General features: G+C 39.1%; 1 protein-coding gene across 1 annotated transcript; it reads right to left on the bottom strand.

The window, feature by feature from the left end:
• Positions 1 to 569: 569 nt before the first annotated feature.
• Positions 570 to 16,143, bottom strand: LOC113018234 (protein NLRC3-like). Its single transcript, XM_026161301.1, has 12 exons — positions 16,055 to 16,143; positions 15,774 to 15,873; positions 14,802 to 14,831; positions 14,505 to 14,594; positions 14,110 to 14,235; positions 12,648 to 12,699; positions 11,999 to 12,218; positions 10,107 to 11,901; positions 9,843 to 10,016; positions 8,393 to 8,566; positions 1,822 to 1,868; positions 570 to 1,528 (listed from the first exon to the last, which is right to left on the bottom strand). The coding sequence occupies exons 3-12, from the start codon at positions 14,807 to 14,809 to the stop codon at positions 984 to 986; spliced, it is 3,231 nt and encodes a 1,076-aa protein (XP_026017086.1). The 5' UTR covers positions 14,810 to 14,831; positions 15,774 to 15,873; positions 16,055 to 16,143; the 3' UTR covers positions 570 to 983.
• Between the last annotated feature and the right edge of the window lie 1,672 nt (positions 16,144 to 17,815).

The raw sequence follows: 17,815 nt of genomic DNA, 5'->3' as shown, positions 1-17,815 counted from the left end.
CCATACTATCCTGACCAGCTTCTTCTAAAACAGGTTATTAGACTTCAGTGGTGGCTGTAACTCAGGAGGTAGAGCCAGTCTACTGACTGAAAGGTTGGTGGTTTGATCCCTGATTACACGAGTCTGCATGCCAAATATCCTTGTGCAAGATACTAACCCCAAGTTGCTCTCCAATGCTTCCGTGTTAGGGGTTAGATAAAAGCATAGAAGAAAGTGTTTGGTTGAATGGGACATGTTGTTTAAAGCGCTTTGGGGTCGTAGCAAAGTGCTGTGTAACAACCAGTCCATTTACCATTAGTGCGAAACTGTTTTTGATTTTAGGTCCGGGAGGGCATCATGTGTAAAACTCAGCAAAGTCAAACATGTTGAACCACCCACTGTCGTGACCTCTTCTGGCAACAGAGGAACAAGTAGCTTCTCTCTTTTTTTCTAAACTGACAGCTGTTTTCTAGTTTTTCATTTCCATGAATATGTGAGGGTTTGCTTTATTTAGATAAATTAAAAATTAAACACACAAATAGAAACTCTGTCACAGATTTTATTCTTGTGATAACAAATGTATGAATAAAATACAAATTGACACATGAAGTGTGCATTTATACAACACGTAACATATCAATGCTATGTGACAAATCATCGGTATGTTGTGTGTTGGGAATGAGAATGCTCTGAGATTTCACTGCCTATTATTAAAAAAACAAAACAAAACAAAAAACACCTGGTTGCTCTAGCATCACCATACTGGAGGATCCAGAGATGCATTTCGCTCATCATCCCAAAGATAAACTTAACCTTTAACAGGTCAAGTAGTTTCAGTAGATGAAAGTTAAAAAAAACTAAACAAAGTACAAAGTCATAATTTATCTAGAAGCATTTTTGGTAAACAAATGAAGCTCAATAGAGTAGAATAGCTCTTTATTGTCATTGTACATGTATTACTAAATTTTGGGTGCTCCACACTAATGTGTCTTGTCGCAGTAAATTCACTCTGAGCCGTCACAGAGAGAGACAGTGGAGCCAGGTGACTTTAATTGAAACCCAGCATATAGTGCTTCATTGAATTTGGTGTTGAAAGTGTGCAGGTGGATCAGTCTGTCAGGGAGGACACTGTAAAAGGACACAGTGCCTGCAGGGTAGTCCACATACACTGCTAATTTGTGAGAGACAATCGAGGAGGGGACAGCGATCACTATTGATGCGTAATTGTAATTTCCAAAGTAACCATCATCATCACTGCAGTAGAAACTCCAGGACTGATCAGTCCTTCCGAACCTGCTGTCATCGCCGTCTCCTTTCCGTCCAATTCCTACACAAGCTACACTGATACGAACCTCTCCATTCCACTCGACCTCCCAGTAACAGCGACCAGTCAGACTATTGGTACAGAGCAGCTGAGGCCAGTGATGAAACCTATGATCATGATCAGGATACAGCTGGTCTTCTTTTACCTGTGTGACCTTCTTGTTGTTGTCAGACAGTTTGAGGTTCCTGTGTGCTGTGTTTAAATCCAGCGTCAGGTCACAGAAATCTAAAGGGGACAGTGAGACACAGTGCAAATGGTCTGTAATAAACACTTTTAATTTTATTTGCATGGTTTTCATGTTAATGTATGAAGAAGATCCGGTATGCAAAAGTTTTTGATTTTTTAAGAGTGTGTTACCATCAGAAATTGGTTTCTACTTAGTAAGTAAGTAAGAAGATATGTAACTTTTTTGTAAAATTCATGATTACATATATTTGGCAGAGGTACAACTAAAGTGTAAAAAATGTGAACACAGTACAACATGGTGTAAATAGAACTGATACATCAAAAATACTCACATTTCCTTAGACCTGGTCTCATCCACTGGACTCCTTGAGGCTCCACACTGAAATGAGAACTTTATCTTTTAGTGTGAAAACATGCCTTTATATAGTCTGAGTAATCTTTTCTAGAGAAATAATCTTGTTTCCTTTTATCCCATAATAAAATGAAAACGATAATGCACTTTCAGTTCTATGGTTTTATATATCAAAGTAAATTTTTTAAAAAAGAAACCAACTGGTCTGTACAAGGTTCTTAAATTACCTAAATACAACCTGAGCAAATTGAAAAACAATTAGACGTGTAAATAAAAAGCCAAAATCCTGTATAAATGACACTGTGTAAAACAGTTCACACTTGTAGCATCCGCTTAGGCATGAGTAGGAATTGAATAACTTAAGAGGAATACTTTGAAGATGAATTCTTAATTTTCTCACATGACTATATCTGCTCTGCATAAATAACTACTACTTGCTTCACTTTTTTTTTCTTTACAGTAGGAAAGTCAAAATCCTGTTCCAAAGATTAGGGTGGTTCTGCATTTATTGGTGTAACGGTACACGTAAGCTCCAGACTGAGATGTTTTGATGCATGCTCAATCATCCAGGTAAGTAAATCCCAAAAGGTTGATTCTGTTCATCTGGATGTAACGTTTTCAGTGGGAAACTCCTCACAGCCTATTGTTCACATGTGCTAGTTTCAGTCATTATGCATTGAACTGTATATAAGGTTGGGGAAACCTGCAGTCAGCTCAGATTAAAGAAGTCACTTGGATGAGTGACAAAACATTTGTCCCACTGAAAACATTACATCCAGGTGAACAGAATCAACCTTTTGGGGCTCCAGACTGAGACTAAGTCTGAGAAAACAATCTGACCCAAAACATTGGCATGTATGGCAATACATCTGGTAATAAAGGGAAATGAAACAAAAGGGTTACATAATATCAAAAAATCAATTCTGTTTATCTGGACTTTGCGTTTTCAGTGGGAGAAACGTTTTGTCACCCATCCATGTGACTTCTTCAGTCTCAGCTGACTGCAGGTTTCACCAACCTTATAAATGGTACACAGCAAATTCAAAAGTGTTAAATGTTTTGGTGTTAATAGTCTTCTTGCAAAAGTAGAGTTAATTTTACTCTAAGTAGAGTCACATTCTACGTACGGGTCGGCAGTAATACATCCAGCACCATCATTTTAAACACGGGGGCCCCGCAGGGATGCGTGCTGAGCCCCCTCCTCTTCACTCTGCTGACCCATGACTGCACTCCATCATACAGCTCCAACCTCTTCATCAAGTTTGCTGACGACACAACGGTGGTGGGTCTCATTAGCAACAGGGATGAGACCGACTACAGAAGTGAGGTGAGACGCCTGGCCACGTGGTGTGTTGACAACAATCTCTCTCTGAATGTGGAGAAGACGAAGGAGATTGTTGTGGACTTCAGGAGAATGCACACCCAACATGCTCCTCTGACCATTGACGGAGCGTCTGTGGAGAGAGTGAGCAGCACCAAGTTCTTGGGTGTGCACATCACAGAGGATCTCTCCTGGACGTACAACACCACAGCACTGGCCAAGAAATCACAGCAGCGTCTCTTCTTTCTCCGCAAACTAAGAAGAGCAGGAGCACCAGCCCCCATCATGCACACTTTCTACAGAGGCACCATCAAGAGCATCCTGTCGAGCTGCATCACTGTGTGGTTTGGAACCTGCAATGCGTCCTGTCATAGAACCCTCCAACGCATAGTGAGAGCTGCAGAGAGGATCATTGGTGTCTCTCTCCCCTCCCTCCAGGACATTTACAGCACCCGTCTCACTAAAAAAGCCCTTTGCATAGCGGCTGATCCCACGCACCCAATGCAAAGCTTCTTCAAGCTGCTGCCGTCAGGGAGGAGACTGCGGAGTCTCCAGGCCAGGACCAGCAGGCTGAAGGACAGCTTCATCCATCAGGCTGTCAGGAAGCTTAACTCCCTCCCGATTCTGCCCCCTCTCCCCTCTCTCCTCCACGGTCCTACTGAACTCTGTCACACACACACACACACACACACACACACACACACACACACACACACACACACACACACACACACACACACACTCTGACTCACTCACTGGCCTGCACCAGTTACCAGTCACCTTGTGGAGCATTGGACTGCCATTACCTCATAAGACTTTGTTGTTATCTCTTACCGTACATTACTAAATCTCCATTTGCACTATTTGCCTATTTGCACTACTCTGCCTGGTTTACACTCAATGTCATTTACCCTTACTTGAATATTGTATATTGTATATTGTATAGCTTTCTTGGTATAATTGTATTGTATTTATTTAAATTTTTACTTTTTAATTATTTTACTTGCATTTCATAATCACTCTCTTATATTTAAATGTTCTTTTGCTATTTCATAGGGTTTGAGAGTAACGAAATTTCTATTCTCTGTATGTCCTGTACATGTGGTAGAATTGACAAATAAAGTTGACTTTGACTTTGACTTGATTCTTTTAATGTAACTCTGAGGAGTAAAATGATAGTAGTTAAAATCGAGTGTTAAAAATGAGTGTTTCTATGTCAAATCTGGAGGTGTTACAATGGAAACATTAACTCTTGACCTCTTAACTCTGAACTCCTAGAGGGGCTACGACACCAACAGAGTAAATTCACAGACTCCGCCCCCAGCACGGCTCCAATCGAAGCTGAAGTGAAGCCGTTTCAGAACATTTTGCTCTACATATTTGAGTTGTTTGACATGCTTGGTAAGTCATCTTTTCAAAGATTGTTTCAATTATTTCTATTAGCTTTTACTTCTGTGGCTCTTTGGAGTTGAGACAAAGCTGTGTGAAAGGCATTAGCCATGTTGCTCAGTGATAGCATAATATTCTGTTTTAGCTAGCTGAAAGGTATTGTTTGCGGGCAAATACCACAGCCTTGAAAAAAAGCTTGCATGTCAATTTTCAGTCAAACTTTTGGTCAAATACACCTAAAACAATGTGTAGAATGTGGAATGTTGGTATAATGGTGCTACTTGAAGCCTGAAAACGATCGCCCATAAAAAACAAACAAACGAGCAAACAGCAGTAGCTGACGTCCTGACTGGGTTCTACGTTAGCATAGATCCCTCCAGAGTTTTGTGCACACGGTTTAGGTAAAAATGAAAAAGGTTGAGGTTTTACATTTAGTTCAGTATTACCTGTTGCCTGTGTCCTTGTCTTTCGGGAAAATACTTTACACAAGTAATGGCTCAAAGAGGATTCCTTTTTTTTTTTTTTACTGTGCTGCAATTGTTTACTGGATTTTTTGTGCCATTAATTAGTGTGAACTAATTTTTCTTCAATCTCCGCACAGGATATGCTTGTGAAGATGGAATATGGGGGAGAGCAGAAGTGCGTTGAAGTTCCACAAAGTGATGAATGAAGGACATGCATGTTGTATTGAAGAAATAAGTGATGAGATGCTGTTATTTGCATTTGCCATGTCAGACCTTTTGATAAACACAATTCTAATGAAAGTGAGAACATGTACACTGTTGCATCTTTCAGAAAATGTTTTGAAATTGTGGTGCACAGTTCAGAATAAATGTTTTTCAAAAACCATTGCGTCTTTTTAGTAAATGTTTATTTCCAAAAGAAATTTCTAGAAGTTCAGAACAGTAAAATTCCCGCTTTTTAGAATGAATTAGAAGATAACTCTTACGTAGTTAAACTAAAATACTCTTTGAGAGTTAATATATAAACTCTTAACACCAAGTGTTAAATTATCAACTCCAGACAGATTTGGTGTTTAACACTAAATCAGAGTTAACGTACCAACTCTCCAAAAAGAGTTAAATTAACACTCTCTGGTGTGGACCCATAGACACTTTAATAGTGTTGAAATCAAATCCGACAGTGTTAATTTGGACATGCTGGATTTGCTGTGTACATTTGCAAAATAACGGAAAAAAGCCCACTTGTTCTAGTGGAAAAACATGGTGAACACAGCAGGAACGAATTAGGTGTCATCTGACAGGAGGAAGCAGAACTGCACACACTGAACACAGAACTTGAGATTGTCAAAATAAAACAGGAAACACACTGAGACACAGACCAAGAGACAAAGGCTTGACAAAGGGGCCGGGGGAGAAAACAGACAGGGATGGACATGACAGATTAGGTAGAAAGGATTGAACACAAGGAGAGAAACATGGGAACAACTAAGGGAGACGAGGCCTGGAGGGAGAGGGAGTGAGCGAGAGACAGAGAGGGGGAGAGGGAGGGACACAGAGCAGGCAAAGAGACATAATGGCTGAGGAAAAGACACATGGATGGACATGACAGACAGAGGAGACATAGAAAGAAACACATGGAGGGGAAAACGGGAACAGAAAAGCGAGATGAAACACAAAGACATGACTGGGGGACACATGAATAAACTTAAAGACATTAGGAAAACTAAAACCCAAACCTAAATCATCTTAACCTCTTAAACCCCAACGCCCCTTGATACGGGGGCAAAAGGCAGGAGATCAGTTAGGCTTAAGGGGCTTAAGAGGTTAATAAAGTAAAGTGTCAACAATCCCAAAATAAACTCAAACCCCCCATCGCAGACCAAGAACTATGACAAAAGACACTTGTCAGAACTTGTCAGGGTTAAACACATCAAAACCTCACTTGGCTATTGTGACACCTACAAGTGTATGGTCACAGTTGTAATCTGCTGGAAACATTTACTGATGTAAAAGCCTTTGGTTCACTGCTGTATTGCACTTTTCAGTTGAGGTTATGAAAATTGTGTGGCGTCGCCACAATTCCACTTGTAGTGTAAAGAGGTGGTGGGTCTTACTACATCTGTTTTATTTCGTAGCACATGTAGCTCTGAGACATCATTTTAACCTGATGTTAGTAGAAGTTTTACAGTTGATGATTTCAACATAACCTCATTCTTACTCATTATATTGCTAAATGTAAATAGACTGGTTTATATTTACTTTTGGACAACTATAGAATATGTTTGTTTATTGTTTGCAAATATAGTGTTTAATCTTTTAAGGTATAAAGAGTTTGTAACAGTTATAATAAGCAGGTTATTCGCAGTGCTAATATTACTGCACAGAGATATTGTTGAAGCTGGACAGAAGCAGGATTTAGTTACAGATTTATTGTAAATAACAAGACTGATATAAGATCATTATTTTGTAGATCTATACTTGTGGAAAAAACAATGCGACCAAGTGTGTTTAACATGTGAACCTGATTGAATGTGATGTTTTTTTGTCACAAGAGGAATGACTGAAGGAAAGAGGAACGTGTGTATAAATGAACAGAAAACAATGGTATAAAATTCTGTGTAATAGAAAGACAAGGAAGAGCCTCCACAACTTATGTCTCCAGTCTCTACTTTTCTGTATAAAATAGACCCCATAGAAGGCCTATAACACGATGGTTATGTGATGTTGGTGTTGTGAGCAACACTTTAAAGCAGTGTAGTAAAACAACTGAACTTCATAAGATCGACACAGTTTCAAACATCAGTATCAAGGGTCCCATCCCAAGCTATTTGTTACATTCTCCCTCAAGCTGTGTATTCCTCCTTGTGTATTTCTGCATTTCCTGAGCAACTTTAATTTGTATTTTGTTAAGCTCAGCAATAAAGCTTCCTTTTAATCACCTTGTTTCTCATGTCCTGCATTTTGGGTCTAACTAATCTTGCCACACAGCCGACCTTTACACACAATGAGAGAGAGCAACGCTCGTGGGCAATGATGATGAATCCTGATGGGATGTGATTGGGGTAAATACCTCAATCTTTTATTGAAATGCACAATCTCAATTTTCAACCTTAATGAGGTTGCAAGGTCATGCAGTCATAAGGTTGTGGGTGCCTATTTCATTTGATTTTAAACACTGTTTGAGGCCTAACTCATCATGATCCCAGCCTTGTTTATTTGTTTTTAGTCAATTATTTTCTCAAAACTTGGCAGTCTGTAAACAAAGAAAATAATCGATCTGATACAGAGCAAAAACTAATTTGAAAAAAGTCAGTTGTGCCTCTCTCTTGAATTAAAGGTTAAGGTAAACTTAGAGTTAAGGTTATCACTTACTTTACTTTTTTGTCCATAATTGGATAGATATATTGTAGATAGACAGGAAAGTGGTGAGAGAAAGATGAAAAGACATGCAGCAAAAGGCTGCTTGAACCCAGGTCTACTGCTCTCCGGCCATACGGCATATGGTCGCCTGTTCACCCACTGAGCTCAAGTAGATCAACAAGATGACCACTTATTGTGAATTATATCACAGTATGCAACTGCTTGGCAAAGACTGTGACAGCTGGGATATGTTTGAGCACCACCTTTGACCAGCAAGACAAGAAAATGTTAGAGATGATTGATTTTGTGATTTTGACTCACAGATGAGCTTTACTGTGATTGGTTCTGAGTCATTCAGCCACACAGTTGCCCATTTGACTGGACATACAGACTATATTACGGGCCATCAGGTCAGTGGTTACAATAAACCCTTAAATGAATTCAAGTAAATATCTGCTCTTCCTTACAAAATGTTGGAGAAAAAAATATATTTTCAGCTTTATTTCCTGTTTTCCTACCAGAGTATGTCCAGTTTCACATGTGGATCCTGCTGTTGAGCAGACAAAAGCTTCATTCCTGAGTCTCCTGGATGATTATAGCTCAAGTCCAGCTCTTTCAAAAAGGAGGGATTGGAGCGCACAGCTGTGGCCAGAGAGGTGAAGCCTGTTCCTGTGATCTGACAGCCTGACAACCTTAAAACACATACAACAATGTAAGGAACTGCTCTGCATTTGATGATGTACATGCAGTCATATGAACAGATTCTGATTTCAGTTAAAGTAGTTTTAACCCTTTAAGACCTACCATAGAACCAAGTTCGCCAGAGCTTATATTATATTTTTACATGCTGTGGAGCCATTTTTGGGAGCATTTCAAGTTGCTATACATCAATACAACCATTATAGCCCAAACTTTAATAATATGTCTGCATTAGGTGCATAGTAATTACATAAATTGCAAAAAAGTGCAATAAACTACAAAAAAATTGAAAATCGTTTTTGTTTTTTTAACATATATTTCTAGTTAGAGAAATTTAAGAGGCTTATCCCTCAAAACTGTAAATACAAAAAAGTTACACAAACTAGTTTCCCACCACAGGAAATTTATTTTGAGTGTCTTCATAGTTTTATTTTTGAAATACACCAATTTTTATATACTGCAGGAAAAACGAAAATAAATATTATAGTGCAAATTTGCAAAATAACAGCATATGCATCAAAATAAACTATTTCCAGCAGTGCAATATGAGTCTTAAGCATCCCAGAAACGACACAGAAAGTCATAAAGTCAAACATAACTTTTTAAAACACATAACAAGTAAAACACAAGCTCATAAGGCCCCGATCGTAAAAAACTACATTTCCGCAAAATGACGTCACTTCCGGTTTCGGGCAGGTCATGCGGTCATGTGATAGTTCGCGCTGATGGACGTAGGAAGTGTTACAAACAGCTGATGGATCGGCGAAGCGTGTTTCTGGAATATCATGTTTTTGTTGCTGCAAGTGATTTTTATGCAGTTTTTGCAAAGCTATATGTGGAAGGAAACTGTGACCTAGGACAAGCTGATGGCATAAGATGTAAGTACAACTCCTCCAGTTTCATATGCAAAAAAAATTATTGCGCTAGCTTACTTGGTTGCAGAGCTACCGGGATTTAAAAATAGTTACGCAAAACAGAGCGTGCCCGCTCCGATCGGCTGTAAAGGGTTAAAAAAGGCTTTTAAGGACTCTGTTTAAAAACATGGAAAAAATATTATTACATTTTATTTTATACTATGATGGACAGACATAAATAAAGTTATGTTTGTGTGTGTGTGTGTGTGTGTGTGTGTGTGTGTGTGTGTGTGTCTTTTTCTTCTACTGTGCTCTTTCAGAGCTTACACCAGAAGAGAAACAACATCTTAAATCTATAAAATAATGACAGTTGTTGTGAAATATCCAAATCTCCTGAAACAAAGAGTCAGCTAACCTGAGAGTTTCCAGCACACAGTGTGGATTCCCAAGTCCAACACAAAGCAGCTTCACTCCTGAGTCCTGGAGGTTGTTGTTACTCATGTCCAGCTCTCTCAGGCTGGAGGACTGAGTACTTAGAATTGAGGAAAGAGTTTGACAGCTTCTCTCTGTGAGGTTACAGCCGCTTAACCTAGAAAGACATGAATAGCAGTGAACTTTCCAAACTTTTGAAATAAACGCTTTAAAGCAATCTCTTGCCAGGATTAAACTGGATACTTACTGCGCTTTCTTACAGGCTTTGACCACTGGCAGCAGATGCAGAAGAGCCGCTTCTGAAGCTGAATATTTCCTCAAGTCAAACACATCCAGACTTGTTTCTGATGACAGTAAGATGAAGACCAGAGCTGACCACTGAGCAGGAGAGAGATCAACTTTAGACAGTTGTCCTAAACTCAGTTGATGCTGGACCTCCTTCACTACAGAGTCATCATTCAATTCATTCAGACAGTGGAACAGATTGATGCTTTTCTCAGGAGAGAGAGCGCCATTCATCTTTTTTTTAACATACTGAGCTGTTTCCTGATTTATCTGTGAGCTGTTTCCTGTTTGTGTGAGCAGGCCTTGTAAGAGATTCTGATTGGTCTGCAGTGAAAGACCAAGGAGGAACCGGAGAAACATGTCCAGATGTCCATTTGGACTTCGTAAGGCCTTGTCCACGGCACTCTGGTAGAACTGTCTTACTGAAGACTCATCAGTCTGCACTGAGGCTGTTTCTTCTTCCTCCAGCAGGTTGATACCAGAGTTGGTGAATGTCAGATGCACATGAAGAGCAGCTAAAAACTCCTGAATGCTCAGATGGACAAAACAGTAAACTTTCTCTTGGTACAGCCCTCTCTCTTCTTTAAAGATCTGTGTGAACACTCCTGAGTACACTGAGGCTTCTCTGACATTAATGCCACACTCTGTCAGGTCTGATTCATAGAAGATCAGGTTTCCTTTCTGCAGCTCCTGAAATGCCAGTTTCCCCAGTGCTTCAATCATCTTCCTGCTCTCTGGACTCCAGAGAGGATCTGTCTCAGCTCCTCCATCATACTTGATGTTCTTCAGTTTGGTCTGAATCACCAGGAAGTGAATGTACATCTCAGTCAGTGTCTTGGGCAGCTTTCCTCCAGCCTGTTTGGTTTTTAACACACTCTCTAGAACTGTAGCAGTGATCCAGCAGAAGATTGGGATGTGACACATGATGTGGAGGCTTCGTGATGTCTTGATGTGAGAGATTATGGTGTTGGCCTCTTCCTTGTCTCTAAGTCTCTTCCTGAAGTACTCTTCCTTCTTTGGGTCAGTGAACCCTCTGATCTCTGTAACCATGTCTATATACTCAGCAGGAATCTGATTGGCTGCTGCAGGTCGTGTGGTTATCCAGATGTGAGCAGAAGGAAGCAACTGTCCCCTGATGAGGTTTGTCAGCAGCACATCCACTGATGTGGACTCTGTAACATCAGTGAGGATCTCAGTGATGTGGAAGTTCAGAGGAAGTCGACACTCATCCAGACCATCAAAGATGAACACAACTTTGAACTTTTTAAAGTTACAGATTCCTGCTTCTTTGATTTCAGTGAAGAAGTGATGAATAAGTCCCACTAAGCTGAACTTTTTATCCTTCAGTGAATTCAGCTCTCTGAATGGGAATGGAAACATGAACTGGATGTCCTGGTTGGTTTTGTCTTCAGCCCAGTCCAAAGTGAACTTTTGTGTCAGGAATGTTTTCCCGATGCCAGCCACTCCTTTGGTCAGAACTGTTCTGATTGGTTTGTCTCTTCCAGTCGAAGCTTTAAAGATGTCTTCACACCTGATTGTTGTTTCTGGTCTGTTTGGTTTCCAGGAGAACATTTCAATCTGTCTGACCTCATGTTCAGTGTTGACCACTCCGGTCCCTCCCTCTGTGATGCAGAGCTCTGTGTAGATCTCATTTAGAGTGGTTTGGTTTCCTGGTTTAGCAATCCCCTCAGAGACACACTGGAACTTCTTCTTTAGGTTACATTTAAAAGTATTCTCACCAAGTGGATCAGGATTTTCTACAGGAAAGCAACAGAAACATGAGTGTTATGATTATAGAAAATGTGACAATTTCATTCCTGTAAAGACTGAATTTATGAAGAGAAATCCTCTCACTGCTCTGCAGACAGTCAGCCAGCTCCTCCTGTTTCATTATTCTCAGGAAGTTAACTGCAAGTTTCAGAAATGCCTCTCTGCTGCTCCTTCTCTGCTTCTCTTCCTCACTGTCCAACACCTCCTCTTCATCCCTCTGACACTCTGAATAATCTGGATTCAGATCATTCTGCATCTTCATTAGCTCGTCCTTCACAAACATGATAATGTTTCCCTCCAGTATCTGGAAAATAAGCAACACAATCTGAATTCACAAAAATCAGATCTTCATAGTAAAAATAATTTTTCACAGATTTGTTTTGTGTGTGTTTTCAATTTAACAAAAATACCCTGTACTTATGTTCATTTTACAGGAAACAATAAAATAATAACATAAATTAAATTAAATAATTCTAAGTACATCTTACATCTTATGTTCCCTGTAGTTTCCTGCAAATTCCACGTAAGTAAAGGGTACTTGCACCTTATTTTCAGGTCGTGTTATAAAGTTATGCTGAAGCTTTGCTTTGAAAAGTGTTATATAAATAAAAATAAAGTAAAAAATTAATTCCCTGTTGAATTATTTCTGGAATTTTGCCATAATTTTATGACGAAGATTGTACTGTGCAACATGAAAACAATTACAAACAGAGGTTGGTGTACATGTACAAACCTTAAATATTGAGTCCAGATCAGTTTGATGCTGCAGTTTCTCCTGATCAGCTCTGTGGAGACATCATTATTTATTTTTATTTTTTTAGAAAGAGGGGCAATACATATTAATGAACATTTTAACAAATTTAAATATGCCAGATTATAGCCTTGGGCTAATTTTCATCTGCATGAAGAAATTAGAACCATTTACCACATAAATACAAGCCAACGATTTCTTCTTCTACTGTTAGATGATCATCCTGATTAAAACAAGCACAACTGTGCTGTAACAAACCTATTATGTTAATTTATAGACTTATTTATTTAACTCCACTAGTCCAAAACTAACAGGTCAGTGATGGTTCTGTACCAGTATTCTTGTAATGACCATATTATGGATATTTCCTGCACATTGCATCATCACATTAAAAAAGTCAGATTCGTGTTGATGTGTTGAAGTGTTTCATTTTAAATTTGACCGTTTTTAAAAATACAAACACCAGGGAAGAGCATCTTACAGCAGCTGAAGCTTTTTTCTGAGTAAAAAAACTTAAAATACACAAATTAAAAAATCGTAAGATGACACTTTGAATCAGCTACATCTGTGGTGTTCAGTGTCCAGATGCTGAACAACAAAATGATCATCTTACTACATGACTCATTTTGTCATGTTATTTCATGGAGGTCATATAAAAAGGAACCACTGGTGAAAAATGTAATGTAAATGGTATGGTAATGTAAAAGGCCTTCATTTGTATGGCGCTCAGTCCCTAAGGACCCCAAAGCGCTTCACACTACATTCAGTCATTCACACACTGGCAATAGCAAGCTACATTGTAGCCACAGCTGCCCTGGGGCGCACTGACAGAAGCGAGGCTGCTGGACACAGGCGCCACAGGGCCCTCTGACCAAAACCAGTAGTCAAACATGGGGTTAGTATCTTGCCCAAGGATATTTGGCATGCAGCCAGGAGGCAGCCAGGAGGCAGCCTGGGTTTGAACCACCGACCTTCTGATTAGTGGTTGCCCTGCTCTGCCACCTGAGCTACAGCCACCCCAATTGAATGTAATGTAAATATCAAGTTTAAAAAAAAAGATTTGCTGTTGTCCTTATTAGTTTTGTTGACGATTGTCATGGTGATGGTGTGTCACTATGAATTATGAGAATTATTTAATATTTAGAGAAATCCATCAGCTCATATGGTGGCATCCAGCACCACACATACAGCTGCAGATCATTTCACCTTCCTATGCAAAACTGGCAACTGCATCAGAGTCAAAAGAGTCAAACTAACTGCTGACACATTCCTGCTGATTACCACATAAATTATAATCAGTGTGATGCCCAGTGCAGGGGATGCAGGGCTGTTAAAATAGATTTATTTTTCTTTTAAGTTAGCAGCCTCACTTATGGAGCTCTTCAATCTCAGGACTGAGGCCAGGTGTACCACAGAGCTGTAAGGTAAATGTGAAATGTCTTACTCCTCAGCAGCAGCAGCAGACTTTCTTCCTTTAAAGTTGGTGATGAAATGTTTTGACCGATCACTCTTCAAAGACACACAGCTGGGTCCAGGTTCAGGTTCAAGCGCATCTGGTGTCTCAGTGATCCTGGTGAACAGAGAAATTACATTTTTAGCCTTCTGACACAAAAAGTAGGATAAACTTGGAGCTAGTCACAGTGATAATATTACAGTAAGGCTAAAAAGTTTGATGCTCTTCACAATGTTCTCTTTAGTCTGTTTGTTTATCCAACTGTCTTTTCTTCTTTTTGTGAACAAAGTTAAAAATAAATAAATAAATAAATAAATTACTAAACCAAACCTTCTCACTGTTTACTCATGGAGTTAAGATACGTTTAACATTTTGTTAAGTCTTACCTCTCATCAGGAGTCAGTTCCCTTCTTTTAAAGTCAGGGCGATCTTCCTGTGGAGATCTGGGTCTGATCTCAGGCTCAGGAGAGTCTGGTCTGAGGAGTGAGGAAAAGAATAAGGCAGGGTTATATATATACACTTTTTTAATCTCCAGGTGGAACATACGCTGGAAAAACCTTGCAGGGTTAAATTGAATTAACAAAACAGAGAGCAGTTTTTTTGTAGAGTTACTGCAGGTATGAAATCATTTCTGTATTTGTTCTTTTAGCAGTGACGATAATGTGAGGTTTTGTGTGTGATACCTTTCCATGTTGGTAAAAACCTGCAGTCACCTGATGGGAGAGAAAAGTGAGAATAAAACACAGATTTTATTTTTTTCTGTTTATTGAGATATTTGATAGCAATAAGGTATCGCTATCAAATACCTGTTTAATTATAATAATAGTTTTATATTACATTACATTACATTATATTATTTTATATTATATTATATTATATTATATTATATTATATTATATTATATTATATTATAATTAAGGTTTCATTGTTTGTCAACAAAAATCTGAAAGAGTCAACAAACAATCATTGTGATGATTAAACTTTTTAAAGAGGAGATTACATAGAAAACAAATAATAAAAAGCATAAAAAACTTACATGATATAAATCAGATCAAAGATTCACTTTTTAATCATCTTCCTGAACACTGTCTGTCTGCAGCTGTTTGCTGTCTGCACCGGGAGAAGATCTGATTCTGTTCTTTCTCTATTAAGGTTTTGTCTTACTTTCACCACTTTATGCTTCAGGAGTTTGAGTCTGTATTTAAGTAAACTATTCTGTAGCTCACTTCCTTGTTTTTCTCTTATACGTTCCTGATTTGAATACAGGTGCTCACTGTACTGATGACACGCCTACACTGTTATACTGGTTAAACTGGTTAAACTGGTTAAACACTGCCTTGTTCTGATGTTTTGCTGAATTTCCTGCCCCTGGCTACTGAATTTCATCCATCAAGTAAAGGGTTTGAACAACTAAACATAAATTATGCAGTTACTAAATGGCGTAAAACATTTTAATCGAATAATAATTATGTTAAGAACTGTAGGGCTCTGCGTCCTGACAAAGTCAGAAATGATCCAGCCACCTAAATCAGACACATGATAAACTACACAGAGAGCTCATCACCCAGAGGCATTAACAGTTTTGTCAAAGCACATAAAACCATCATCTGATTGTCTGAAAACACAAAACACCAAATTCATGGTTCATGTCTCACCTTTAGTCCTTCCAACAGAGTCTGTTCTGCCTGCAGTGGGAAACCTTCAGCCTCCTCAGTCCAGTAAAAAGGTTCTCAAAGGTTTTGTGGTCACGAGCCCCTTTCAGAGGACAACATTATCCCATATAATCAGCTGATTTGGTCTTAGCTTCACATGATGATGTGCACTGACTGAAATATTTAACCACGTTCACCAGATAGCTGACTGGCTAATAATTCATAGGTAGCAGGACAGAAGACACAGAATTACAGTAAAAATAAATGAAAGATAAAATACGTACATCTGCCGTGTGTCCTTCTGTCACTCTGTACTTTTTTCATCAGCCCTTACAGGACACTGAACAAAGTCTACTTTCATATGCAAACACAGCCGTCATGCCCTGCTGCCTGAGGTCAGGGTACATCAGCGAGTTTGTTCCTCTGTTTGTTTTCACTGCAGCTTCTGTTCAGTTTTCAGCAACTTTGAAGAAACACACAGATATTATTGGGTTTGGTTTTATGAGTAAAGTTTGAAGACAGCAGTAAAACAGGAGTAAAAAATAATAATAATTATGTGTGTGTGTTGACCTTGAAACAAAAAATATGATCCTCTGTAATAGGAACTAATATGAGCTCATGTTTATGTGTCTCTTTGGCACACTTAGAAATGTTAATGTAGGTAAACTGGAAAATTTATTAATATTAATAATAATTCAGTGTCCAATCTCAGGTCATTGGCTCAGACGCAGTTTTCTTTCACTCTACCTGAGCTCACCAGCTCGGTAACAGCCCCACTCTTTGGTGTAAATGAGTCTTTTTATTTGCTTTCTGTAACTTGATTTTTCTTAGTTATTGTGTGCTCACTGTCTGTGTGTTTGTGTGTGTTTGTTCCTGATTCTTCACTTTTGTTGTTGTTTCAGTTCCAGCCTGAACTTTGAACTACATGATCACACAGTGGATTCTCCATTTTGTGCCAAAATCTGTTTTGAGTTTTCAACAACAGGTGTTTAAATCCACTGTTTCCCCTGTTCTGTTGGGCCTGCCTGTGTTAGAGACTAAAACATGACACACATCACACTGGAGTGGGCGCTCACAACCAAACCTGGAAGATCCTGGAATTATATTTTTATCTTCTGGGGAGAGATAACTGATCAAACGGTCTCTGTCCTGTATTATGTCCATGACAATTTGTTTGGTTTCATTTAACACAACGTATTCACCTCAACACCTGTCATGTTCATGAAGGCGATGAGGTGTCAGAGTCTCAGGAAGGACGAATCAGACTTCAGCTGTTCAGACTCAGGACTGATGACTCGGGACTGGACCTGTGTCAGATGAACACTGATTATGGCTTCAGCTCTTTTGTCAAACTGAGTCTGAGAAAAAATTAACTTTTTTTTATTATTTCCTTTCTGTTTGAATCTAAAAGAGGCCTAAACACACAAGATATCAATGGAAATCCCAGGACGTCCTCTATTTAGTACATGAGGACTTAGCTAAAAAGGGGCAAAAGATATAGACTTAAAACAAATGTCCATTACAGAGGACATAAATGCTGCTTCTCAGGAGGATAAATGTGTCAGGTTTGGTGGTGAACGTCCACTCCAGTGTGATGTTGTGGTTCTCCTCTGCCTGATAGCAGGTCTGTGTCACATTGACTACAAATGATCCTGTTGAGGAGACAGAGAGGGAAAGAGAGGAGCAGACACACTGAGAACTGCAACAAATCTGTTGTTGAGCATTATTTGGAGTTCATAAAGTGAAGCTGTAAACTAACCAGAGACACATGAGGTGAGGATGATGAGTAGCAGGATCCTGCAGATCATCTTCTCCCTGTGACGATAAAATTTGATTTGAGGAAGAACCTTTTCACACACATTTATATGTTTTAATTAAAAGTATAAAAACATTAACAGACCTGAATCTTGTCTCACATGAACTTTCTCATCTTCTAAAACATTTTGGCGGCTACCCCTCAGCCTCTCAGCAGCTGCACTTCTGGTAAATGTGAAAATCACAGGTGATCACAGAAAAGTTGACTCTGAACTTGAGGTCAAGATCAC

This window comes from Astatotilapia calliptera, unplaced genomic scaffold (genome assembly GCF_900246225.1).
Source record: "Astatotilapia calliptera unplaced genomic scaffold, fAstCal1.2 U_scaffold_5, whole genome shotgun sequence".
NCBI classification, from domain to species: Eukaryota; Metazoa; Chordata; class Actinopteri; order Cichliformes; family Cichlidae; genus Astatotilapia; species Astatotilapia calliptera.
Note: the sequence above shows the minus strand (reverse complement) of the source record. Positions and strands in the feature narration are given on the sequence as shown.

Coding starts and splice junctions, on each gene's coding strand:
- LOC113018234 (XM_026161301.1), bottom strand. Junction 11,902..11,998: donor GGCTGACTGTCTGCAGAGCA/GTGAGAGGATTT, acceptor GCTTTCCTGTAG/AAAATCCTGATCCACTTGGT. Junction 10,017..10,106: donor AAAGCCTGTAAGAAAGCGCA/GTAAGTATCCAG, acceptor ATGTCTTTCTAG/GTTAAGCGGCTGTAACCTCA.